At 33.2% G+C, this 27,886-nt stretch overlaps 1 protein-coding gene across 1 annotated transcript in view; it reads right to left on the bottom strand.

Moving 5' to 3' along the window:
• Positions 1–27,527, bottom strand: part of LOC110640066 (DNA ligase 4) — a 31,482-nt gene extending 3,955 nt beyond the window's left edge. Inside the window, exons 1-24 of the mRNA XM_021791241.2 lie at positions 27,051–27,527; positions 25,753–25,844; positions 24,339–24,424; positions 24,121–24,257; positions 20,498–20,572; positions 18,893–18,984; positions 17,033–17,104; positions 16,268–16,347; positions 16,130–16,167; positions 16,040–16,046; positions 15,633–15,788; positions 14,909–14,984; positions 13,912–14,036; positions 13,802–13,836; positions 7,686–7,744; positions 5,980–6,063; positions 4,501–4,596; positions 4,348–4,396; positions 3,943–4,030; positions 3,609–3,812; positions 2,982–3,107; positions 2,748–2,847; positions 2,533–2,638; positions 4–134 (exon numbers count right to left, since the gene is read on the bottom strand). Coding sequence (XP_021646933.2) covers positions 4–134; positions 2,533–2,638; positions 2,748–2,847; positions 2,982–3,107; positions 3,609–3,812; positions 3,943–4,030; positions 4,348–4,396; positions 4,501–4,596; positions 5,980–6,063; positions 7,686–7,744; positions 13,802–13,836; positions 13,912–14,036; positions 14,909–14,984; positions 15,633–15,788; positions 16,040–16,046; positions 16,130–16,167; positions 16,268–16,347; positions 17,033–17,104; positions 18,893–18,984; positions 20,498–20,572; positions 24,121–24,257; positions 24,339–24,424; positions 25,753–25,844; positions 27,051–27,383 — 2,447 coding nt within the window. The 5' untranslated portion in view covers positions 27,384–27,527. The remainder of the gene's footprint in view (positions 1–3; positions 135–2,532; positions 2,639–2,747; positions 2,848–2,981; positions 3,108–3,608; positions 3,813–3,942; positions 4,031–4,347; positions 4,397–4,500; positions 4,597–5,979; positions 6,064–7,685; positions 7,745–13,801; positions 13,837–13,911; positions 14,037–14,908; positions 14,985–15,632; positions 15,789–16,039; positions 16,047–16,129; positions 16,168–16,267; positions 16,348–17,032; positions 17,105–18,892; positions 18,985–20,497; positions 20,573–24,120; positions 24,258–24,338; positions 24,425–25,752; positions 25,845–27,050) is intronic.
• Positions 27,528–27,886: the final 359 nt, after the last annotated feature.

Below are 27,886 nucleotides of genomic sequence, written 5' to 3'. Positions count from 1 at the left end.
TACAGAGACAGTGTTGAAAGGTAGAAGTACATAGAGCAACCATGAAAGCGAGACCATTTATCCTTTGGACAGTACTTTCTCTTAAAATATTCAATTCTGTTGGCATCTTCTGAAGTATTTATGCTGTCTAGAAGCTGTAAAAATGAAATGGTATAACTTCAATTTCTTGCATTTGCCCTCAAAATTTGCTGTGTGCATCATCCAAATTCCAATATACTAAAGAATCAGTGCTTCCTAGGGATTATAAAAAAAAATCCAAAAGAAAATTAAAACCTGGCCAACATGAAAATCCAAACCTAGAATATAGGAAAACCAAATTGATTAGTTCAGTTCTTTTTTTTTTTTTTGAGTTTTTATTTTACTTCATACTTTATTAGTTTTGGGTTCTCATTTGGCTTTGATGCTTCCATTTAGGAGACTGATAATTAATCAAACTGACCAATATATGTAGCGAACAGGTACAGATATGTAACCAGTTTGCATGTGGTGAAATGGATAGGTTGTTTGCCATAGCAGCTATCTACACAAGTTCTAGTCCAGCAAAATGATTGTTCAAACATTTTTCTCCTTTATTCTGATGACTTATTATCCTTCACTACTATTGTTATATTATATTATATGTCTGTATTTTAAAGGAAAAGGTTATATTATTTATATTCATTTGCAAGGAAAATTGTAGCCCATCTGCTATTTACTATCTATCCATGAACTTCTTCACAATTACTTTTTCACAATCTATATCTAGTAACTCAACTTCTTCCATTCTCATCTCCCATCTTTATACGAGTAAAGCAAGAATACTCCAACAAGGAAAGGAGGAAGGAAGACAAGATTAAAAAATTGCCCAGAGAAAAACAGCAGAGAGAAAGTAGGAATTAACAAAAAAATGTGCATAAAGTAGATAGAAAAAGAAAGAAGTGAGATTTAAAAAACCAGAAAAGTTCATCAATGGTAGGACTAGTATTATATTAAAAAATGGAAACATTAAAAGTTGGAGAGACTGAATCAAAAAAGAGGATAAAAGGAAAAAAAAAAGGGTAATTAGAAAGGACCAATAGTGCCAAAAAAAAATTAACATTGATTTGACTCCTAAAACTAAATTTTCTGATTGCTATCTAATCAGCATTAAATTTTCTGCATCTAAAACAACCTTATAGGTGGCTTTGATGTAACAGTAAAGTTACTCCATTTGTGACCTAGAAATTCAAGCCACAAAAACAGCCCATCTGCAAAGCAAGGTAAGGCTGAATGTATCAACCCTATCCAGAGCCCACAAGTGCGGGATGCATCGTGCACTGGATCACCTTTTTTTCTTATAAAAGCTTTCATTTCTGACCATTAGATAATCATTTTGTTAATGACAATCAGTTGGTCCATTCTCCGTCCAAGAAAAATGGGACCTAAAACCAAGTGTTATGTGAGGCACATGATTCAAGCACTTGGAGCTTGGCACTGGGCACAATCAAGTCCAAAAAGCAACCACTTATATGAAGGCATCTCACATAGAAGGTTTATGGCACTACAGCACCTTGCTGAACACAATCATCTAGCTTTATGCCCTGAGCACTTTTGACAACATTGCATAACAAATGATTGTGGGCAAAGAAACTATTCCATTTTGCTTAGACAAACAGAGAAATTGATGAAGCTAGTAATCATGATGAATATGAAGGGAATTAACATTGTCTACATCATAGGAGAGAAAAAAGTAAAGAGAATACAAAATACTAGCAATAAACTATGATATATGGGGAAGAAGAGTATAGAAATTGAATGAGAATTATAGTTGATACTAGCCTGAAAGATGAAGCGGAATGAGTGAAGAGAAAAAAATAAAGGATTAAGTTAGTCCTTGGAGTTACCTACACTTGAGAAGTTAGATTGGATGAAGATAGTATGCTACAAGAAAGGGAAGAAAGGAATAGAAGGGAAAGAACCATGAAGAGATACATCTTTATTCTCATTATATCTAGAAAATAAAACATTACATATTTATATTCAAATCTCCTATAATTACTCTACTTAATTAGAAATATAAATCCTACATTAAATAGGAATATAAATTCCTATTGATTTTCCACAACGTATAATTTTATTTTGCATTCTCAAACTCATTCACCTATTCCCTTGTCCATAGTATAGTTGGATATTCATGTTCTGCTTTTCTGTGTGGCTGAATGATTTGAAAACCTATAGATGTGCTTGATTTAAATGAGATTTTTTCTAACACCCAAGAGGCAAAACAATAATTCAAAAGGTACCATTTTGGTTGAAAAATAATAACTGATAGACTGAACCAGAACCAATGGTTAACCACAGGCTCAGATAACAACTTATTTCATTTCACTCCAGAAAATTAGTTAACCAACCATTTCATTCTTGTCAAGAAAATTTGCTCACTGTTCAATTACCATAACTTTGAGCTATATTTTTCAGAAATCTATTTTTCCCTACTATGGTTTTGATATGTAATAAGCCAATTGATAAGCCAAATATGTGTTGACAACAGAAAATGCTAGAATGTAAATATACCTGTTTGATATCTGCAAGATCTACCTCCCAGTAGTAAGAATCAGAAAATTCATCAATTTCTTCCTGTAACTTCTTCTTTGAAGAGTCAGAAAGGAAGAGGAAGTGCCTTCAAAAGTATATTTGCAGTCAAAAACACTCAACTTTACCATCCAATTAATAATGTGCGCATGTGTGTAAGCTTAAAAAACAATAAATTAAATGAAAGCAGAACCAACTTTGGCTGTAAAGGAAGGAGCTTCTTTTGTGAACAACAATCCAATACCCAAGAGCAATGAATAATATCTCCATGACGTTTTCCTGCCTGATATTTAATCCCTGAGAAGAGACTCCTTTTAATCATACAGTTCCATTAACAAAAGTTGTGTTTGAGCGAATGCAAGTAGTAAGATTATGTGTACATGCATGAGAGAGAGAGAGAGAGAGAGAGAGAGAGAGAGAGAGAGAGAGACCCTTGCTTTCAGCTGCTACACAGTGAGTAACTGATTTATTTAAATTCATTGAGAAAGTTCCCCCATTCTCAGCAACCATTTTGTGCAAGTACTCGAGAGAATAGGTAGGAGGCACATTAATAAAGTCTGAAATTGCTAAGGAAATTGGTAATGGACTGGAAAAAAATGCAAAATAAAATAGTACTGCATTAAAAATCTTAAAACTTGAGTACCAGGATCCGTAAGTATTGATCAAATTAAAATGAGTTCAAGCAGCCAGCAGTTTTGAAGAGATAATATGGACTTGAAGCAAACGGCCAAAAAGAGAAAAATTATTGAAAGGCAAATGTAGTTGTACCTTGAGGGACACGAGCATTCATACATAAAGAACATGGTAGTAACATCCACTACACATAGATTGTGCTGGAACTTACGTAGTTTCTAAAGGAACCAATTAGCTAATTTAACAGAGAATAGCCTTCTGCAGTTTCATATAAAATCATAACCACAGTAAGAAGCCATACTCAAGAGAGGAAGTGAATGAAAATTAGTACACAACATTTAATTGAAAATATACAGTTTGTCAGTCATGACATGAGAGGCAGGGTAGTGAAAAAAAATGAACTTAGTGAACAAAATAAAGGATACAGAACATCATTTTTGAAAATATTAAGGTCTCCTCCTTCACATCAGAGACATCCGTCTCCATAAAATGAGATGGAACAACAGATGCATTCTTTCTTCCACCCCTTTTGGAGGATTTCATTCTTGTTTGTTTGCTGTCTTGCAAGACTCCAGATTCTTTCCCCTTTTGAGTGGTACCATTACTTGAATGCACTAGTTCTACAAATGCTGCAAAAAGAGATCAAAAAACTAAGCAAGACTGACCAATGGCTCCTAGTCAGTTAGACATCTACAATTAAATTAATGCAACATTAAGATACAAAGAAGATCGCAGTATGAAAAAATTCTATCTTCTTACACTGCACATCAAGACATTCATGCCAGGGTTTGTCATATCTAACTCTGTCAATACGTGGAAATCTCAGGCTATATGGTGCAGCAAATACCTAGAAGAATGAAAAGATAAATTAGCTCAAGTCAAATCAGAAAGGTTGCATCAAGTAATGAAGGCAGTTTTGCAAGAGCAAAAATGTTCAACTTAAAACTACAAATACACACACACACATATGCGTGCACACATGCAAACAAATGCATACGTAGCCTTGGTGCGACAGTGAAGTTCCATTTTGACCTGAAACTCACAGGTTCAAACCATAGAAACAGCCCCCTTCTAAATGCAAGGGCAAGGCAGCATAGATCTTATATATCATTTTTTTTTTCTATTTTCTGAGAAAAAAATTATCATATAATTACAGACACGCACCTCAGAACTTATAGTCCGAATATCACTGGTAATAGATAATATGATTGATCTGCAAGTGAGGGAGGGAGGAGACAGGAAAACAGTAAGAGACAATACTTCATTAAAGCACAATTTTTTAATCACTACTATAGAAAACAGTGTAGAAAGTTTTACTTCTCAGGGCTCTCAATCCACACATCTGGTCTCTCTTTTGAATTATTTGTAACATGGTAAAAACTTGGTGGTCCTTTCTTTGGGTATTCATATTTCCTGAAAGGAAAGAACCAACAAAATAAATGTAGATATCCCAGTAACAGAAAAAACAAATCTGAAGCATGGATTCCTTTTACAAAATAGAGCAAAATATAAAACATGGATTTATTGTACAAAATAATGGAATGGTTTTGAGGCCACACAGACAATCACATCTTGTTGACTGGCAATTAACCTAACTCCACAAACCATAGAATTGTCACAACATCTAAATATACTCTTTTCAAATTCCTTTTTCCCTTTTTTTTTCTTATTCTCAGAAAACATGTAACGGGTCAAAAAAATGGACCTTCAAAATCCAAATATAAATCTAGGCACAACAGTTGGCCAGATTTCTTGTCCAAGAACATATAGAAAGCGAACAAGAAAGCAAACTTTACCAACAAAGCTATTTCAGTTGCAGATTAATGCTGCTCAAATGCTATTTCTGGCAATGCTAAGCTATGGAAATCTACCAAGGCTACGTACTGGGAATTCATTCCAGAAATTGTTTGTTGGAAAACTGGAAACTGGAGTTTAGTTTTCAAATATGATATTTTTTTTGTCTCATAGAAAAATGGAAGCCAATTTCCCTCCTCCTTGTAAAAAATTATAACTACCTTTGGGAAACAACTTAATGCCGTTTCCCAGATCTTCCATGACAATAGATGCACGTTTTCCCCTTCTTTTTCTAAAAAGAAGGATGAATATACTTTTGTTTTGCTTTCATATGAAGCATTTTCTTTAGCCTTTTGTGTAACAACACTCTTCCTTGGTAGAGCACTTTTTTTAATGATTATTCTCACTTAGAAAATTTTAATCCTCTCAAAAAAAAAATTTCATTTCATTTTGAAGAAAAAGAAATAAAAGCAACATGGGATTGGGTAAAATAAGAATATCACAAATATCAAACCAGTCATAGTCAATACTTATAAACGTTAGGATTCTCACCAAGGACTTCTCATTTTTGCTTTCTTCCTCTCTCTTATAAAATGTTTTGTTCTTTGGCAAAAACATACAATTGTTAAACACTTCTTAGGAATTCCACTATCATGAGATACAACATTTATCAACTCCAACAGTAGCTAAGATCCAATCATAGTAATAATTAGTCAAATGGAATTGATATTTGATTCAATATGGTTCCCTAATGGATTGTTATTTCACTAAGAGAGAGAGAGAGAGAGAGAGAGAGAGAGAGAGAGAGAGAGAGAAACATGTTTAAAGGCCACATTGTCACCAAAAAGGGATTTTAGGCTTTGACAATAATTATAACTAATACATGAAATACAGGCGCTAATAAGGCAATTCCAAATAAGCGGCGACAATTGTAAATTTGTCTAATGTTGTTGATCATTTTGGTCATCAACCCTATGTATAATCCAATCTACAATACCATACCTAAAATAAGGCTTCAATTTAGTTACAACAGCAGCTAGCTCATCATCTGATAGTCCAGTGCCCACTCTACAAAAGGAGATGAATCTACCAAAAACCAAATGCATTAGTCCAACTTATATAATATTAGACAATCCTAATCATCTTTCAGCTTCATTAGCATTTCATAGTACAAACAAAATATTATCACAAAATGAGGATGCAAAAAAAAATATTTTGAACCATAACCTACAATTACAATGTTGAGCTTATCACAAAACTTTTCTTTGGTTTGGTCCAGGTACTTTTGAGTTGCACAAAGTAGGCAGCCATTTGTGATAGGCCAGCCTAACAATCTCCTCAATATCAAACAACACAAACAGGCAGGACATCTCTCCTATTGCCATTTTAATTAATTACAGAAAGGCTACTTTGTCTTTATTCAAGTTTATATGCTTCTCAAGCTTTAAAAGAAGCATCCTTTTTCACAAGGACAACTCTTTTACAACTTTCATATTTCTTCTTACCAACATCTTTTAGGAGTAATCATGATATGTGTTTCAATAAATAAAATAAAATAAAATAAAATTAGGGAAAAGTCGTGTGATTTAGCACTTTGACACTTGCAAGTCAACAGAATTTAATTCACTTTAACCCTATGATATTTCAACTATTGTCGCTTTAATACCATTTCAACAAATATTATCAAAATTATGTTTAAACATCAATAGAATAAAATGGCTCGTTATTTCAAACCAAACACTTTATAATGAAATTTGTAATATGTATTGGAAAAATATCATTTATTCTTTTCCATAATAAAAGTATCTAAAAAAAATAGTTGTTGCACTAACTGATGCCATGTGGCCAATTATCTTGTTACCATATGGACAACACTCAAGTCTAATTGTCATTGGCGCCATATGGGAATGACTTTAACAATATTAGGCGAAAATATTGTTGATGTGACAATGAATTAAACCTCATGACACCAAAATTATGCACAAAATTCTTTCACTCCTTAGAAGTCAAAGCCAAAAACTATGAGGTATTTCTAAAAGGAAAACAAAGAAATTATACATTAGTACCTTTCTTGATTGCATAGTAAATTGATGGTAACCATATCATTTTTTCGGGACCATAATAGATACAATTGGAACTCGAAAATTATTTTTAATTTAGGATAGGAACATGATGCGGAAGCATCTTAAGTCCTATTCTGTTTTGGATTTTATAATTAGTTTTCTATTCAGTTATGGATTTTATTTAGTTTTCTTTTCCTTCTTTATTTAGGATTTTTGTTCATTAGGTTTTCATTAATTAGGATTAGTCTTCAATCTTCGAATAAAATTTATCCTACCTAATTATGGATTTTATTTGGTTCTCTTTTCTTCTTTATTTACAATTATTTTCACATTAAGTTTTTATTAATTAAGATTAGATTTCAATTTTTTGAATATAAGCATCAACATGTTTGTATTTTTTTCAAAATTTTATCACGAGCTTTTCTATAAACACTAATTTTCTTTTCTTTATTCCAACCATAACCAACCATATTTTAAACCCTAATTGTTAAGATTTAATTGTCTTAAACTCTTCCCTGTGTCAAAACATAAGAAAATTGCAACTATTCTAAGGGGTTAGGAAAATTTGATAACCAAGGATTGTACAAGGTAGGTAAAAAGTCAATGGTCAAAATAGTCTAAACTCTAAGGCTATTAAATACTCACCGCCTTGGGTATGTATTTGGGGCAGGAAGCTCAGCAAGGCCAACCAAGAATTGAGCCACCTACAATTTGTTTAAATTTATTTTAGGCAAATAATATCTAAAAGAATTCACAATTTGTTTTCTGTGAGGATAAGAAATAAATACCAAACCCAATTAAAGTCCTCCCAGAAAAGTTCCAAAACAAGAGAATAGGAAATTGTATTATATGACATCATTTTAATAATAGTTATCAAGCCAAACTTCCACTATCAGTTTCACTTTCCTAAGAAAAGGCAAAAAGATGAGAAAAAATTAGGGGAAAACACATTTAAGTGCCATGTACTATCATGCTTTCAGCATTCAAGACTACACTTTTTTTGTTGTAATTCAGGGCAAGCACTTGTGCTCTGTTAGTGCTTAAATGACAAATAACTAACGGTATTAAAAATAATGATATGATGCTAATGTGGCAACATTTTTTTTTCTGATGAGCCCACATGTTTTAAATAAACGGAAAAAAAATTTCCCTACATCACTAACATTTCTTCACTATCTCGTTTTGTTCATTCTCATTTTCTTCTTCTTCCTTTTATTTGCCTCCTACTCAATTTCTGAATCTTGTGTTCTAAATGTTATGTTCATATGCTATGAGGCTAAGTTCAAGGTTGTTCTAAATCTCCTCATCTTCTGAAACAAGGTGTATGTAGGAGGGCAAGGGAAGAAGAAATAGGTTTGGGTGCTAATAGGATCTATAGAATCAAAAGAGAGATGGAGGAACAAGGGAGATGGGTTTGTGTAAAAAGGTTAGGTGAGGAGGAGGCTATAGTGAATGGCGGTGTATGGAGGGTTTTGGTGTTGTACCCATCGAGTACAATAGGGGATAAGGATGCAATGGCAAGCTCAAGGTATCGATGTCAAACCTAAGGGTGTATCTCTTGTTGAAAAGGATTCTTAGAGAAAAGAGTTTTTTATTTCAATATATATTTGCCTTGTACACTCTTCCTATTTATATACAAAATTCTTGAATATAAAAGAAGTCTAGATATTCTAAGAAACTAATAAAAGAGGAAGATAACTACAAGAAGGAAAGAAGAAATATAATACAATATAATCCCTTTAATTTAGGGATTTACAATCTAGTAGGATCCCAACACTCCCCCCCAAATTGGTTCATGTATGTTATACATGCCTAACTTGCAAACTAGAGTATAAAATATCTTCTTGTTTAAACCTTTAGTAAACACATTGGCCACTTGTTCTTTGGAAGTCATATAAGAGACACTTAAAGACCCATCAACTATTTTCTCCCTTATAAAGTGTCGATCAATCTCTATATGGATGGTCCGATCATGTTGAACTGGATTATGAACCATACTGATGTCAGGTTTGTTATCGCAAAATAGGACAAATTGTTTCTTTCTAATAATCGCATTTCCTCCATCAATTTTCGCAAACACAATAACTCGCATATAACCTGTGCCATGGCTCTACATTCTGCCTCTGCATTAGATCTTGCTGTTACATTCTACTTCTTACTTCTCCAAATGACAAAATTGCCACCAACAAATGGTGCAATAACCTGATATCGGTCTCCTATCATCGAGAGGTCCAACCCAATCTGCATCTGTAAAGACTTTTAACTAGAGATGGCCATGCTTTGAAGAAAGAAGTCCCTTTTCAAGTGCAGATTTTAAATACCTCAAAATATGAAAGACAGCTTCTAAGTGAGGTTTTTGAGGATCATGCATATACTGGCTTACCAAGCTTACAGCATAGGCTATGTCTAGTCTAATATGAGAGAGAGAAATTAATCTACCAACTAACCTCTGATATCTTCCTATGTCAACTGCCTCCCCAATTCCAGCTTGCAGCTTTTGATTAGCTTTAATAGGAGATTTTACCGGTTTATAGCCCAACATTCCTGTCTCATCTAAGAGGTCTAATATGTACTTTCTTTGAGAAATAAAAATCCCTATGTCTGATTCGGCAACTTCTATTCCAAAGAAGTACCTTAACCTACCCACGCCTTTAATCTCAAATTGTGTTGTTATGTGCTGCAAACCTTGATGAGACCTTCAGCACTTTGATGTGAAGAATGCTTTTCTGCATGAAGATTTGGAAAAAGAAGTATATATGGAGATCCCTCTAGGGTTTGAGGGTGAAAAAGCCAAAGGAAAAGCAATCACCAAGAGCATGGTTTGATAGATTTAGTAAGGCCATGATTTCCTTTTGATTCTATCAAGCAATGCTTTTGATAATCCAGCCCATATGTCTGAATAAATCCTTTTGCCACCAACCTGGCCTTATATCTTTCAATGGAACTATTTTCTTTATGCTCTATAGTGAACACCTATTTGCATCCAACCAGTTTCTTCCCCAGAGGAAGAATAACAAGATCCCATGTCTCATTTTTTTGCCAAAACCTTCATCTCTTCTACTATAACTGCCTTTCAATTTGGATCAAGGTATGCTTACTTCTAATCCTGTGGGATAGAAACAGAAGAAACAGACAAGACAAAAACTCTATAGCAAGGAGATAAAGAATCATAGGAAACAAACGTGGATATAGAATGTTTAGTGCAAGTCCTAACTCCTTTTCTAAAAGCAATAGATATATCAAGGTCATCAAAAGAAGTATTAGAAGGAGTATCAGAAGAAGGAGACTCACCACATAATTCTTCAGGCACAGAATGTTGAGGAGATGAATCCAGAGGTTCTGACTGATCAGTCATATCATGCTTAATGGCTGTATCCATTTTATTCTGACAAGTGTAGGTTCTTAAATCCAATCTATTCAATCTCCGTGTGGTTTGAGGTTGCGGTTGAGGAACTGATGGTGATGGTTGGTCCTTGTCCTCAATGTCCTTATCTTCAAAAAACATCTCCCCCTGGAAAGGTAAAATAGACGTATCTTCCTTATTGTGCTCCCCTTGAAGAGGTGATTGGAGATAAGATTCCTATTCCCCAAAAGTAACATCCATATTTACAAAATATTTCCTAGAAGGAGGATGATAACACTGGTAACCCTTTTGAGTGCTAGAATATCCCACAAACATACATTTCTCAGCCCTAAGTTCTAGTTTCTTAACATTTGACCTATGAACAAAGCAAACATACCAAAAAACCTTTGGAGGAATAGTATACGAATTATTACCCTTAAGAACTTCCAGAGGACTTTTAAAATTTAGTGTGTGAAGGGGCATTCGATTAATAATATATCCTGCAATAAGAATAGCATCCCCCCAATATGATGTGGGAAGGTTCATTGTAAATATGAGTGATCGAGCCACTTCAAGTAAATGCCTATTTTTCCCTTCAAATACTTCATTTTGTATACTTGTATTCATAAAACTAGTTTGATGTAGGATTCCATGAGACTCTAAATAAAGCTGAAAGACTTTGTTCATATATTTTGTCCCATTATCAGTTCTTAGAATTTTGACTTGTGCATTAAATTGGGTACAAATCATTTTATGAAATTGTTGAAAATAAGAAAAAACTTCATGTTTCGATCTCATCAAATAAACCCAAGTCAACCAAGTACAATAATCAATAAAAGTGACAAACCATCTATAACTTAATAAAGAGGTTGTTTGAACAGAACCCCATACATCATAATAGATATTCATAAAATGAACCAAAATTTTATTATTTATTGAAGGATAAGAATTCTTTATGTGTTTAACAAGTTCACAAGCATCACAAACTAACACTGATTTGCATTATCTAAACAAAATGGGATAAAGCCTTCCTAAGGTTGAAAAAGAAGGATGTACTAATCTCCTATGCCATTGAATGATCTCCTGATCAGCTCTTATTGAATTTCATACCAAAGATTTGGGATTTGAGAAACCATTACTGTCATCTAGCAAATACAAGTTATCTTACAATCTACCACTGCCAATCATTCTCCCTATTTTCAGTTCTTGAAACACACAATGGGTAGGAAAAAATTCAATTTTTCAATTAAGGATTTTAGTAATGGAGCAAATAGATAAGAGGTTAATAGAAAAACTGGACACATTGCAAAACTGAAGCAAGATTTATAGTAGGAGTGCATTCAATAGAACTTGTTCTAGCGATATTGACTGAGTATCTGTCCGCTATGAGGACTTCTTCTTTTTCTGAACATGGAAAATAGGTTGTAAATTTATTTGAAGAGCCTGTCATGGGCTTGTTTCTCTTAGAATCTATAACCCAAGGAGATTTTTCAAGATTAGTGAGAAAAACATTACCTGATTTAACAAAATTAGAAGAGGAAACTCTTGTAGTTTGAGATTCCACCTATGACAGCAAACGCCTCAGGGACTGACTTCTTCATTGGAGAGAATTCTAATGATGGCAGTAGGAGCATTGTTTTTAAAAATATCCATTGTCTCAGAAATATTTGCTTGTGGTCTTGTTGAGCTCATCCGTTTTCCTCCATGCCCTTTGGATGGACGCCTATGTAACTTCCAGCAATGTTCCTTTGTATGCCTTGATTTTCCACAATAATCACAGTGTAAATGATCCTTATCCGATGGACATTAAGAGGGACATGTAACAGTTCTCGGGAGGAAGCAGCTACTAACCCTGACTTATCAGTAGGTAAAGAGTGGATCATGACATTTCTCCGGCTTTTCTTCTGCTGTACATATGAATAAGTTTGCCTTAGGGAAGGCATGAGATCCTGAGCAAGCACTTGGACCTAAATCTGATCATGCTCTATGTTTAACCCAATAAGGAAGTCATAGATCCGTTCTTTCTTAATAAATTTTTGGAATTTAACAGCATCAGCAGTACAAGTGCTTGAAAGTCTTGGTAATAGTCTATTTCCTGCCACAAACCACTTAGTTCAGCAAAGTACTGAACAATGGTCATCTCTCCTTGTTTCGTACTATGAACTTTGTTTCGAAGCTCATAAATCTGAGCATCATTGCCCATCTGAGAATAAGTTTGGGAGACTGCATTCCAAATAGCTACTGCACTATTCAACAGCAAATATCCACGGGCTATCTGAGGTTCCATCGAATTAATAAGTCAAGATATAACAAGGGAATTTTCTGATTCCTAATGGCTATAAGTGGTACTTTCAGTTTCCAGTTTTGATTTATCCCTAGTGACATATCATTGTAGTCCTCTAGCCTGAATAAATAACAAACAAGATCTTGACCACGCAAAATAATTAGTACCATCAAGCTTTACGGCTCTAATTGGCAAAGAACAATCATAGTACTCATCTTGGTCTCTGAAATTTCTCCTTTTCCTTCAGCCACTATTAATATCAAACCAATAATCAAATGGCAAGGTAAAATTTGAAACGAAAAAAAAAAAAAAAAAAAAGCAGAAGAGGCAGTAAGAATAGCAAATTGCGGAAGAAACAAAAAAAGGTCCACAAACCAAAAGTGCAAACCATATGGGAAGATCAGCTAGGTAGAGGCACAACACTTTGGGAAGACCGCTGGAAGAAGGATCTACCGGGGAACAAAAAACCGAAAACAACTCCACACGCCGGCACGTGGGATCGACGACGAAACCTTGAAGTGGCCCGTGTGATCACGCGTAGCATCGGATGGCAAGGCAACTCAGGCAGAGGCCGGTCGGCAACTCTTCTTCCATCTGGGACTGGCAGTGTAGATTAACTCCCCCTGAGCTGTTGCCTAGAGGCCCTAACAACGCTAACTCTATTTGCAGGTAATCCTTATGCCAAGAATAGATGGCAGTGCCCTGATACCATTTGAGAAGGATTCTTGGAGAATATTTAAAAAAATCAATTTATCAAATGAAAGGATGAATTAGTATTAACAAAATTTTTAAGAACCTTACCTTAAAGTAATTAATCTATAAAATTTTAATTAAATGGAACCCACATTTGCCAACTTAAGAAAAAAAATAGTATTTTATTACACCATGTCTACATCTCTTTTCTTTTTCTTTTAAATCAAGTGGGACCCACTTTGTCAAATCATATCAATATTGCACAACATCAGCAAATTTCAACACCGTTAGCCATTTTGTGACCTAAGTGCTAATGGCGTGAAAGTACACATCCTTAATTGCAACAAAAAAAAAAGTATAGACTCTGAATGCTAAAAGCACGATAGTATAGAGCACTTAAATGTACTTTCCCCAAAAAATTAAAGAGGATGACAACCAAACCTCTCCTCCATGACGTCCAGAGCCATAGTACCCTCCTATAAGCAAGCACACAAATAATCAATGAAGCTTTTTGAGAAATAATACTTCGAAAGAAACAATGAAGTACAAACCTATGATAAGAACATCCAAGTCAGAGGCAGCCTGTATGTACTCGGGCTTCATTTTCAACCACTTTCCACTTCGATCACTCGGTTCCCATTTCGATCCAAGGTCTTTTATTATGATCCCTTCATCTCTAGCAAGACAGTGTATGATTTTCAAATCAGATTATGGGTCACACTTGCAGAACAATAGAGTAAAATAAAAAATTAATTGACTCATATATCCTAAATGCTAAGAATAAGAACCATGTAACAATTTCCATTAAAGGAAATTCCCACACTGATCCTCAAAACAAAGATGAGCAACAAAGGTGAAAATGAAAATGCATCAAGTGTTTCTCCAAAAAAAAAAAAAAGCTATGTTTGGTAGACCGTTATGCAATCAAATTTTTATTGAGATTCAATAGAAATTTTGATTACATTACATTGCATTATAGCCTACGAAACGTAGCACAAGTGATTGTGATCAAGATTAAAGCAATGGATGTTTATATAATGAAATCAAAACATCTTTATACAGTGGATATCTTAACATATGCAACGACATTGACAGATCCATCCCAATCCCACACCCCCAACAAAAAGAAAAACAGAAACACAGAAAATGCAAGGTTCATAAATCACACCTGCAAGGATTAGAATCATAATGCCAGCCTATGGTATAAATTAAAAGGCAAATGAGGAGCAAATAAGAATGCAAAAACATATTGCAGCACATTATTGCCTCTACAAAGTTAATGTTGCAGAAAGATAAGCAAAAAGATATGACAAAATCCTAAGGATACTCAGAAGTTTACTCAAATTACATCAGATTATTAGTTTACCACCACTGGAAGTTCAGTATTGCAAAAAGACACAAAAATATTACAAAAAGTTATTTAGGCATCACAGATTAAGAGCAAATAACATTGCAAAAGGAAACAGATTGTAGCACTTTACCACCTCTGGAAGTTCAGTATTGTGGACAGATAAGACAAAAGTTCCCTCAATTACAAGGAACACCAACCTGTTTTTAACAGTTTCCTCGAAAAATCTCTCAACATCATTCACATTATAAGCAATGAGCGAACAAGGTGGTTCCCCTGTATGATTAGCATGGGCATGATAGTTAAATTTCCAGAGAACAAACATCATTCATAATTAAGAAAACATTTAGTAACAAAATCAATATGGCTTACTAGAACAATCATATCCTCATGATCTGAAAACCAAAGATAAACTAGAATTTCACAACTAAAATCACTTGAACCAAACTCAGTAAATCTTGAGCTTGGCATTTTTACCTCTTCCAGGCCTAGCTTGATATTTCATACCATACAAGGACGATTAAAACTAAGATACTATAATAATTTTTTTAAAAAGGGAAAACTACCAAAGTTATAAGACTTTGAACTTCCAAAATACCTACTATGGAGATTAAACATATTTATAACAACTGTTAGAGATATTGCCCATTACATGTCTTATTGGTTTGGATTCCAAAACTAACCTGAACCAAACTGACCCCAGCATACTATCATAGCTAAAGCACATTCTAACAGTTAACATATTGTAAAAGGAATTAGTATTAGAATGCACATCATGATGTTATTATTACAAAGGGAACAGTTAAAAAAATTACTAGGGAAAAACAAGATGAAACCAACTGCACCATTAGGCTTAAATTGTGCAATCAGTGATCAAATCATACCAAATATAACACTAAATATTGCACTTTTGATCTACTTTACCAGGAAGACGATGATCATTGAGACCCCCATCAGGTACAAGAATCTCTAAACGACCTTTCAAAGGCCTCACAAATTTTCGGAGCAGATCATGTCTTTCCCTTAAGCTTTGGTGAATAACACTGGTATCCCCAACATAAAGGATATCAAAAGCAACATCTAGGAGATCACGTGAAGGTAAACTGAATCCATGTCCTGTTTGATTCTGAGAATGAAATGAATTAAGGCTACATTTGGAAGGACATAATGAAATGTAATATAATCAAATATTTCATTGTACCATTGTAATGCAATAGAATATTTGATTACATTATGCCCTACCAAATATAGTCTAACCACATTTCCAACTCAAAGCACTTGATAAGCTACACAGCGCCTCAACTTTAAATTGGCTCATACACAAAGGATACAGCACAACTACACAAGAAAAGCATATATTAAATCCCAAAACAGTGGTTTCCAATATAGTAACAAGGAGATAAAAAATAATTATAAAAAACCTGTCTATCACTGTCAAGTCCATCTTTTGCTGCCTTTGCTGCAAATGAATAATGTGAAACTATGAGTAAGCTTATATATAAAAATAAAGGGGAAAAGAATTTTAAAAGAAGAGGGTGGGGTTAAAATTTTTTAGTAACCTATTTCCTGATTTGAACCAAACTCAGCAAATCGATTCAAAGAAGAATCCCAAACCAACATTTCACCATCAAGTATACACCTATATGACATCGGTAAACAAAAATTAGTACAGACCAGACAAATAGATCTGAACTTCTAAAAGCCTTATGATGATTCATTCATAAGATATGTAATTAAATATATGCTCCTAAGGCTTCTCTGGCATCATCTAGGGGCCTATTACATATGAATACTCATATGGCATATATGTGTATAAAATACATCTACAAGCTAAATCCTTAACATAAAACTTCTCTAACTGTATGTTGAGATTTAATACTAGAAAGTAGGAACTATGGAAAAAGAGGAGGGCAACAACCTAGATATGCAATCTTGCCAGTTATTCTTTGACCTGGCAACAGTCCAATACGATTCTGAACACTCCAACCCATAATTGAAACAAAAAAAAGAAATTCCATCTTGGACAAAATCGAAACCAGCCGGTTTGGTCCAATTTCTGGCCAAAACTAGATTTTTCTTTTTAAAAAATTTTTAGAAAAAAAAAAAACCATTGAATTTGATCAAAACCAGACCAAAACTGAGAGGGATTCTACTGTCCGATTCTAGTCCCCTAAACCTTGAAGCAAAATTGCCAATGCCTGACCGGCCCATTGGCTACCCCTAGTTATTCCCAAAGTATATGGGAATTTGAAGACACAAAAGCAAAAGGAAAAGCCAACAAAATAATATAGACCAAAATAATAAAAAAAATGATGAAAGCTTACCTATCTACCAAAACATTTTGAATAATAAGGTCTGACATTCCATGTCCATATTCAGAGTGATCAAGGAAGTTCCTGCATAAGTGATGGGTATCAATGAAGCACATCAAGCTGAAGCATAAGCTGTTCACCCGTTCTCAATGTAATTGAGTTATACAAACTACTAAGTCAATTATAACCAGAGCTTCGTTTTGTTGTGCTACAGACTTACTAGTTCAAATTATAACAAATAATTAAACAAATTTTTCCTAGTTAAACAAACTATTCATAACGACAACGGTCAATGCTATTGCTACAACCAAAACTACCATACCCTAGTTAATTTATCATTTTTATTTTCTAGATATACAATGGTTTAAATTTATCCTCTCTGCTTCAATAGTAATAACGTCCTAGTTGCTCTCTCTCTCCTCTCTCTCCTTTCACAGCAACAAAGTCTTAATTGATCTCTTCCTTATTGTCTAAATCTAGAAGCATTTTACTCTCTTCCCTAAGATTTTCCCTTCTCATGCCATAAAAATAATAATCACATCCATGCCGATCACCTCCAATGCCATTGTGATTATCCATCAGTCCATGGATTTCTATACCCAACCTAAAAACTAGGTTAAAGCCTTATCCTTTAGGAGAAAATCCAAAACCTTAGAAACAAAGCTCTCTCAAGTTCAACACCATTCTTGCTACTATCTCAAATGAAGCCAAATCCAAGTCAGTAAATAACCAGCAAAATCAACAACTACAATAACATTATTCTTTAAAATGAAGCTTCAGATAGCTTTTGAAAGAGTATTGGTGCCTAACCACCTATTTCATTTCCTATTAATCTAATAAAATGCTAATCATGCTTTTTTTTCATTTTTTTCAAGAAGTTTCAAAATTTCTTTGGTCCAAATATTTTGTTTGTTGTTGTTTGAATTGAAGCAAATCAAATTTTACATTGTTGGCAACATAAAGGAAAAAGACGCCTATTTTGTTAATGTTGTTTTGCAATTCTGGGTTCTGGGTATGGTGTTTGAGAAATTGATAGTGAAAAGAATTATTTGTGTTGATTAGATTTGGGGGAGATCAACAGATGATTATTAAGGGCAAAAAAAGAATCCTCCTCACACATCCCTTTGAGATGAGGTAAATAGAGCAAAAGTTCTCTTTACGTGAAAACTATAGAAGAGATAGAAAAATTGTTATGGATCAGATTAAGAAATTGGGCTGGAAAGATAAAGGGCCGAAAGAGTTGAAGGTGTACTCAAGGAGGCCCAAGGCTACGGGAGATTCCAGAAGGTTTGCTGACATGGACCAAGTGAGCAGGAATATCAGCTAGAATGTGTGGGAGGCCAGCAGCTATATAAAGGAATTAGTTAGAGAACAAAGGGGGGTTTATTTTCTTATTGTGTAATTCGGCTTCTCAGCTAGGCCAAGTGAATGGTTTCATTCCTTGGAGGATTTATCTTTTCTCTTCTTTGTTAATTGCTGTCATTGTAATTCTGAGATTGGAATCTGGTTATACTGAGATTTTTATCTCTGGTTATGTAATTTGTTTGTTGAAAGTACTTAATACAATCTCAGTATTTCCTCTTTTATGCTGTTTGGTTCCTAACTCTATCAAAAATGCTAAGGGCATCTCAATAAGCAAAATTTGTAATATCGACGGGGCTAGGCCTAAGTAAATTTTGGATGTTGCAATATAGCTATAAATCACAGAGAGAGAGAGAGAGAAACAAAGAGAACAAATTTCAATTTAAGGATAACAGGTAATACTAATTCTCAAAAGTTGTGCGCCTCTGCAAATTCTTATCTATTTGGATGTGATCGCCTAAAAAAATTGATAAATGAAAGTAAAATTTCAAGAAAACAAGTTGAACCTACCTTGAAAAGTAGTGTACCTCTGGCCCATTCTTATGTATTTGGATGCGGTCACCATCAAATTTACATTCCAAAACCACGTCCTTCCCATGAAGCTATTGTGAATAAGGTAACGTATATTAGATCATTCAGTGGTAAAGAAAATTAAATTGAAAACGCACCATATATGCATGTGTTTATGTATAGTAATGTATACACATGTATCCATGTGTGTGCATATGTTTCTACGCACATGTACAAATATTTATGAGAAAAGGTTAACATTGACAAGCACTATAAACATAAAATTTGACAGTAAAACCCACAAAAGCAGCCCCTAAGGCCTAAACTAAGCATGTTTTTGCTATTAAACCCTTGAACTAAAAGTGTGCTCTGTTGAGCCCATTAACTCCAAAATTTGTTCCTAACAAATATTAGTTTAACAAGCAGCATCCCATTATTTGCTAAGAGCTGAATTAGACTAAAAACAGCATACAATTAATATAACAAATTAACTTCCTTAACCACCACCACCACAACACACCCCCCCCCCCCAACAACCTTCTTTCCTCTTTTACTTTCTTTTTCATAACATCAACAAATAAATGATATGCATTTTTTTTCCTTTTTATACTTTTCAAAGTGTTGATATTGACTTTCTTTAGGTGCTCATACAACATTTTATTTTCTGATGTTATATTGATGTTCAATATCACAATATCAAACAGTTGAGTGACTCAATAAAACATACCTTTAGTTTGAGGCTCAATATCCAAAAGAAAAAAGCATAGTTCAAGAGCTCTTTAATTTAGTCAAATTTGAAAATACTAGACAACTCAGCAATTTTGAGACAGTTATATACTTGTATTCATGGTTTCAAATAACAGGTTTCAGATAACAAAATTTTAAAAAGTCATTGCATTATTAACTATCACATTATGATGATTTTCAAATCATAGGTAATATGGCACGACACGATCTTAGTACTGTTTCAGATCATTATAGGTCATGCAATCCATTATGTAACAATTATTTTAAGAAGAAGAAGAAGAAGACAAAGGCATGCAACTAAGTATATGAGAGAGATTAAAGACATGCTAAGAGAGAGAAGAGAGACAATTCTCTTTTGCCATTCTCTTTCTTTTTTTTTTTTTCCTCTTCTTCTTCTTCCCTTATTTTCTTTTTTTAAAGGCTAACAACAAAAGGTCACCCTTATAGCTTTCATTTGTGCCACTAGCCTATTTGGAAACAAACAAAGGTTGTATGTGTATGCTTGCCACAAGTATTTGAGTTGTTATTACTTGAATTTGTGTTTAATAAACTAGTACATCAATTACAAATTATAAACATACAATTTCTCCAATAAATAATTATTTTTGACGTTGAAAGTAACAATACATTGCATATTAGTCAAATTCTTATTTGAATATTTATTTCAGTTTTTTTTTTTAAATAAAGGAAAAAAAAATCAATGGCTGCACCATATTATGCCGTTACACTAGCCACAACACCCAATACTACAACCTATGCTTTTGCTTGGCATCTTGGTTGAGTTAAAAATGACAAATTACTCATTCAAGCATAAATGATCCAAAAAGAATGAGAAAAAGCACCATCGCAAACCAAAACCTTTTTCCACGCAGAATGTGCATCACTAACTCTCATAGCTAGTTGTGGGCGCACAGCTTTCCCAACCTCAATATCCTGAAAAAAGATAAAGTGTTATTAAAATAAATCACAAAAAATCAAATATAAAAGTTAAAGTGATTCGCCAAAAGCTAGCTCACAAAACAAATCCACAGAAAAAAAATAATTATAACCATTAATAATATTAATCAAACACACACACACACACACACAAAAACCCAAACCTGATTTAGAGTTTAATGACTTTAAGCCTAATCTAATTTAGAGTTTTTTTAGTTCTCTTTTACATTTATATTTTGCATAAGTTAAAAATACATATAAAAAATCCTTATATTAAATACATAGTGACTTTCAATTAATTATAAAATTCAATTTTAAGTTACATTTCGTAAGGTATTATTAAATTAAATATATTGTAAAAATTAAAATTATAATGTAACAAAAATTAAAATTATCATTTTAATATTATATTTTGTTAAAAATAAATTAATATAATGCATTTTAATGATAATTTTCACTCACATATAATTTAATTGACAATGGTACAGGTACAATAAAATAAAAATAAGCAATGAAATAAATAATATATTACATATATTTATATATGTAATAAATATTATATTAATTAAATATATTGTACTTATATAATTTAATTTTATGATTTTTTAAATTTTTGCACCTCACCTTGCTTAAGCGTGCACCTTTCACCTTGTGCACAAGCATAGTTATTAAAGGCTTAAGGTGCACCAAGGGCATTGGAGCCTAGGTGCAAGGCGTGCACCTGAACAAGGAGAGGCGTAAAAATAAAAAAGAAAATCATAGAAACAAATTACATATGCACTATAAATTTTATTATATAATGTTTTATGTGTAATTAATATTTATTTCATTATTTATTTTTATTTTATTATTACACCATGATTAAATTACATATATGAATGAAAATTATCATTAAAATGCATTACATTAATTTATTTTTAATCCAATATAATATTAAAATGATCATTTTAATTTTTTGTTGCATTATAATTTTACTTTTCATTATATATTTAATTTAATAATACCTTACTAAATATAACTTAATATTATTTAAATTGAATTCTATAAATTTATTATGAATAATTATGTATTCAATCTAAAAGTAATTTATATTTAATATTTAATTTCTGAAAAATAAAATTAAAAAAAAAAATCTAGTAACCACTAGCCCTTTTAAAGTAATATCAATCCATTTAAACCATAAGCCCATTAAAAGAGCTCATGCCCATTACCATCTAACCTATTATTACTAATAATAAGTTGCAATGAAAGACACCCAAGCACCAATTTATCAGAAGAAGAGAAACCAGGTACGTCTCTTCTTTTTCTTTTGCTTCTTCTTCTTCTTCTTCTAATTTCTTTTTTCCCCATTCTTCTTTGCAACAAATGAGCTAATGTCACTGGGGTGCGCTGGCACCTTGGTGCGCTTGGGTGCGCCTTTGCAACATTGCCCGCTAGGAGGGTTTCTAGGTGTAAACCTTTGAGCCTTAAGCACCTGGCGCCTAAGTCGTGCCCTTTAACAACTATATGCCCAGGTTCCAGGACCCTTAGCAACTTGTTGCGCCTTAACCCTTTAACAACTATGGTGCTTTCATTCCCTAAACAACAAGCTAGAAGGGAGAGAGAAGGAAAGGTTCTAATTCATACATGGTATAGGATGAAGTAACTACTACAATAAGAGTTCTTACCACCAGATTATGAACAGCTTCTGTTCCAAAAGTACCAATGGTGTCAACAAGGAAATCAAACAGTCCATGAGTAGCTGAGTACACTGCCGAGTTCATGAGATTAGCCAAGAAGAACAATCTTCATGAATCTGAGGGACAACAAGTGCAAAGGTATTTAGAAGGATTGAGGCCCACGATCAAAGATCGAATTGGTGTCCAAGTGCTAAGAACTTTGTCCGAGGCAAAGAATATGCATTAAAGCAAAGATGATGCAGTACAAAAGGGTGCACCATGATTCTTATCCAAGAAATGATGAAGACAACGAATGGCCTATAGTTGGAAAAGAGGAAGAGAAAGGTTCCTATGGTGCTCCTAATGTTGCCAAGGGAAAGAAGATAAGCCAATAGGTAGAATTGACAAGGCGACAAGTTCCAATCCTCCAAAAGCTAATAATCCCTACACCAAACTAGCTCCTATTAAATGTCATAAATGCAATGATGAGAGGCATAGGTCACACAAATGTCCAAGGAGGAAAACAATGAACTTTGTTGAAAGATGAAAGGAAATTTGTTGTGAACTCAAAGAAGGTGAGGATGAGGATAATAACTTTGAATATGAAGAGTCCATGTGAAGGAAATTAATGTCCTTAAACAATCATCAAATATTCATGAAGAATTGGGAGAAAAGCAACTTGAGGTTACAATTGGAGCATTGGTTGTATCACCCCAAACCATGGTAGTTCCAAAGGAAAGATTAATCAAATATTTTTTTCCCATTGTTTCTGCTGATTTATTTGTCCAGGTGTTTTTGGGAAGACAAAGGTGAAGGTGAAGTTAATTAATTCAATCTACTTCAATTCTCCATTAACTACCTTATCAAAGAAGGTTGCATGGTGTACTTTCCCAAAAAAGTTTTTCATTTTTTCCCACTTCAAAATTCAAGAAATGATTTATTCCAAGTAGGGGAGAATGGTGCAAGAGTTGTTATGACAATGTTTTGGGATCGTTGCAAGCTATTTTAACTTAAGGATGAGCTTTTTTCAAGTGGGGGAGTATTATGTGGGGCTTGGCCAGCAAGAAAGAAGTAAAAGAAGCTAAAACAGGGTGTTCCAACAGGGGCAGCACTTTGAAACAGAATATTACATGCCCTACACATGTAACAGAGCCAAATCGCATGCCCTGGACATGTGATTTTCTGCCAGCTATGTAAAGCTACGTTTTTTGGTTTATTTTTTATGTCCGGCAACCCTAGAATAACTTGGACTTCCTGTTTTGACTTCCGACAGCTGTGGGAAATATTTTAGAGTTAATTTATGAAGCATTTCCTACTCTATTTAGGATTTATTTGTTTTTCCTACTTCAACTAGGATTAGTTTATTCCTATTTTATTTAGTATTCCTAATGTATTTAGGTTTATTTAAAGTTCCTATTTAGTAGTTATCTATTCCTATTCTGTTTGGGGATTTAAAACTCTACAAATACCCCAGACTTTACGTATTTTTGGCAGAGATTTAAGTTAATAAAAATTGCAGCAGAAAATTCTCTCAATTTTCACTCTTTTGTGAGTGTGTGTTTTGTTTTCAAGCTTCACACTGCGTCATTGGCACCAAAACTCCATCCAATCAAAACCTCAACTCCTACAAAATGTTGATTGTTCTTAAAATCCAAATCTTAACTTACAAGTCACCTATACAAGGAAATTTTTATGTGTTCATAAAAGACACTACAATCTTGAAACATAACAAGGGACAAATAACTGAAAAATAGCATCTTAACTAATCTCCTAAAACTCACATATGGATATTCACATTACAAATTTAAATATATCAGAAAAATGTTCTAGAAAACATGAACTCTCAATCCTATGGTGTAAAAATACTCTTTGATGGATACAACAAACCTGGCGTTTGTGCCTTTGACTTCGATCCTTCAACTTTTCACAGACCAATTTTAAGTCACACGTAACATTGAACAAGTCTTCCGCATCAGGATGAAATTCATGAAAAATGCTTTTTTCACTAATTCCCAATTTCAAATCTGAAACATATTTACAAATGCTTTCAAAGAGAAAGAGAGAAGAAAAAGGTTCCATTAGCCTTGTACATTTCTGGTTAGTACCTTTGAGAATTATCATGATAATCCACTTCATTTCCTGAGCATTTGTCTTCTTAATCAGTGTGGAAAGAACTGAAGTTTTCTCTGCTCTGTTCTCATGGTTGTCAAAGATGAAAACAAAGGATTAGTGCTATACATCACGGTTGACTATTCTATCCAAAATGAAAAATTTTTTTGAATACAAAATTAAGAGTGTTTGTTCCCCTTTCCAATTCCATATATAACACCATAAAATTGCAAAAAGTCAATGCAAAATTAACTTATATAATTGCCTTAGCTTTTTTACCTTTTAAAATAGGCAACTGCCAGCGAGTAAAGGGATTAAACACTTCAAGATTGCATTTAGCATACATGCTTAATCTAGCTATTCACATTTCTACTAACAAATGATGTTGAGGTATAAAGCCAGCCAAATTTTCCCAATGAATATGCTATTTAGAGATAATAATAATAACAATGATTTATTGTAAATTTTTTATGTTCTAGTATCAAAAGGATAATTTGAGATAAATTTTTCTTTGATTTTAGGTGTGAAATTACAAAATAATTAAAGGCCTGTTTGGTTTAACTGTTAGCTGATAGCTGTTACTGTTAGTTGATAGCTGATAACTAGTAACTGATGATAGCTGATTTATGTTAAGTGTTTGGTAAAACTATATTTAGCTGTTGCTGTTGATATGTGAAATCACTAATAAGGGTATATATTATATAATTTATTTTATTATTGAAATAAATATAAAATTATAAATTTATTATATTATATTATTTATTTTTTTATTAAATTTAATATACAATTATTAAATTAATATATTATATCATTTATTATATTATTAAAATAAATATATAATTATTAATCTATTATATTATATCATTTATTTTATTATTGAAATAAGAAAATAATTAAATTTTTTTAAAAAATAATTAAATAACTTTAAAAATATAGATAAAATAATAAAGTAATTATGATTGTTAATAAAAAAAAAAACTTATAATTAATTTTAAGTTTTTAGATATAAAAAAAAATTTATATTTTATGTTATTAATAAAAATATTTTAACAAAGTTGAAATGCGTTAATTAAAATATTAAAATTATAAATGAAAAATATAAAAGTATTAATAATATTAATTTTCAAGTTAAATAAAAAAGGATAATATGGTCAAAATAAAAAATAAAATCAAACCAGCTATCAACCGATGAGAAACCGCTCTAAAAATTGAGCTGATGCAAACTGTAGCTGATTGGTATCATACCAGCTACCCATCAGATATCAGCTTTATTTTTTAAACTTACCAAACACGCTAGTTCACCTATTTGGGTGTCTATCAGCTATCAGCTGCACCCAACAAGTGAACCAAACACCCCATAAATTCCCTTTGAAAGGGTATGATAAGTTGATGACAGTCAAAATGGTATACCTGTTTTCACTCAAAGCCAAGCTATCAAGCAAGTCATTCAGTTCCTTTATTGTTAGCCCACCTGATGACATTCCTTGCCTAGATTGGAGGACCTGCTTCCCAAGCAGCAATAGAACAAGGTTAACAACAAAGTGCCACTGCAAAATCAAACAAAAGAATTTCGTGCTAGACATACTTTCGGAATCCTTTAACATCTATAGATAACAAAACATAAATACCTCCCAAATCTATGTGAGAAGTCCCATATATTCACATATGAAATATGAAGGAACAACAATAGATATACTTGCTTCACAATTAAGTCATTACTCTAGCTATTTGATTTAGAAAACTTTTTGAAGCACCACTGTGTCATAATAAAACAGGAAATCTCTCCTCTGAAAATTGAATTTTAAAGTCTGAAAGGAGGGGGAAAAAAAGTATCGACTTCTAAAGCAATAACTTCCACAATGAAACTTCTATAAGCTATCAAATCCAAGCAACATGCAAAATACAATAATTGGCTAATTATAAAACCTCACACTGTACTTAGATGAGCATAAAAATTGAAACTACTCAATAATGTCCACATAAGCCCGATATGTAATCTACACAATAATTATAAAATTACAAGTCATCAAACTTCCTTTTCTTGAAAGTTGTGTTATCCACACCAAGTAACACCATCAATACATTTCTGTGCAGACTTCATCAGGCACTAATCTTTGGTGTGTTTATGTTTTACGACAGTTCTGATACTCAGGTTCATGATATTCATCTGTCAATTTACATTATATTCATCAACAAAATGCGGAGAAGACATTGATTCATTTCAGAAGTTTCGGGACGAGAGAAAACAAAGTTATTTGGAGTATGGGGAAGTGAAATGTTCAGGGTTGTATCCGATAAAAAAAGGTATGCAAAAATATTTGAAGGGCCATTATTTACTGATGCAATCATTTCTTCTTGCTGTTCTGCATTGAAGTTTTTTAAAGGAATTCCTTTGCAGATACTACATGAAATTGAATGGTTTTCTCCTTCATTGCCACATTTTCTAGGGGGAGCATCACGCATTATCTTCGTGCATAGAGTGACCGAGTTTGATTAACCAAATGATTAGAATTTTTACCAAATTGAAACATAAACTCCAATTAACTAATTTTATTGGTTCAATCAGTTAATTAAAAAAAAGTAAATAAGCCAATTCAATTCATAATATTTAATTTAAACTCAAATTTCCTTAATGTTATTCTTTAGCAAAATTCATTTTCAAATATCCATTACATTCACTTTCCTTAAAAAAAAAAAAAAAGGCGCACCTCGAAGGCGACGAGAGAGAAATTGCCGGCATTAACGCCGGTCTTGGCGCCTCCTTTACGCCAATTAAAGAGGCGAAGAGCGTCGGGGGACTCCCTGGACATGGCGAGTGCGTCGACGAGGCAGGTGGCGAGCACCGACTCCTTGAGTCCATAAGAGCCCCTCTCTCGGTCAAGACTCGGAAGTATCAATCGAATCGCGGAGAAGTAGTCGTCAGGCTTGCAGAAAGTGTCGAGAAACTTGCGAAACTTTGAGCGTTTCTTGGTGGCGTATTTGGTCTTCTGAATCCACTCGAAGAGACTCACCATCACACTGAACTTGGTTTCATCCGTCATTTTTTCCGATGCTTTGCACTGTTTTCAATTGCTCTGCTCTTCTTCGCTGAATTTAAATACCGCGAGCAGTAGACCGCCAGAGCCAAATGCACAGCGGTTAGCGTACAGAGAAAGACAATTCTTTTTTTTTTTTCTGGAACAAACTCAACAAAGGACAATTTTCCATATTATATATGTGCGTTATAATTTATTAACAAATTAATAAATCCCGAATTTAGATTTTTTTTTTTATTACCAGTCGTATTATTGATACGAAACTACTTTAAAATCAGGATGAGCGCTGATTCAATTAATTTAATTCAAAAAATAAAAAAAATTAGTAAATTAAATTTTTAGCATATTAAATCAAATTAAATAAAATTATAGAGGGGTTGTGAAACTATTAATGCTAGCGGAGCGAGAGAATCACTAAGCTTCATCTTCTATTTCAGTGTGTGTTGGGTGAGGGCTCTAAAACCACTTGTTATATCAGTGCTTTCGGGACGTTTATTGGAGAAATAACA

Source organism: Hevea brasiliensis, chromosome 17, assembly GCF_030052815.1.
Source record: "Hevea brasiliensis isolate MT/VB/25A 57/8 chromosome 17, ASM3005281v1, whole genome shotgun sequence".
In the NCBI taxonomy this organism is placed as follows: Eukaryota; Viridiplantae; Streptophyta; class Magnoliopsida; order Malpighiales; family Euphorbiaceae; genus Hevea; species Hevea brasiliensis.
This window is presented reverse-complemented; position numbering and strand designations above follow the sequence as displayed.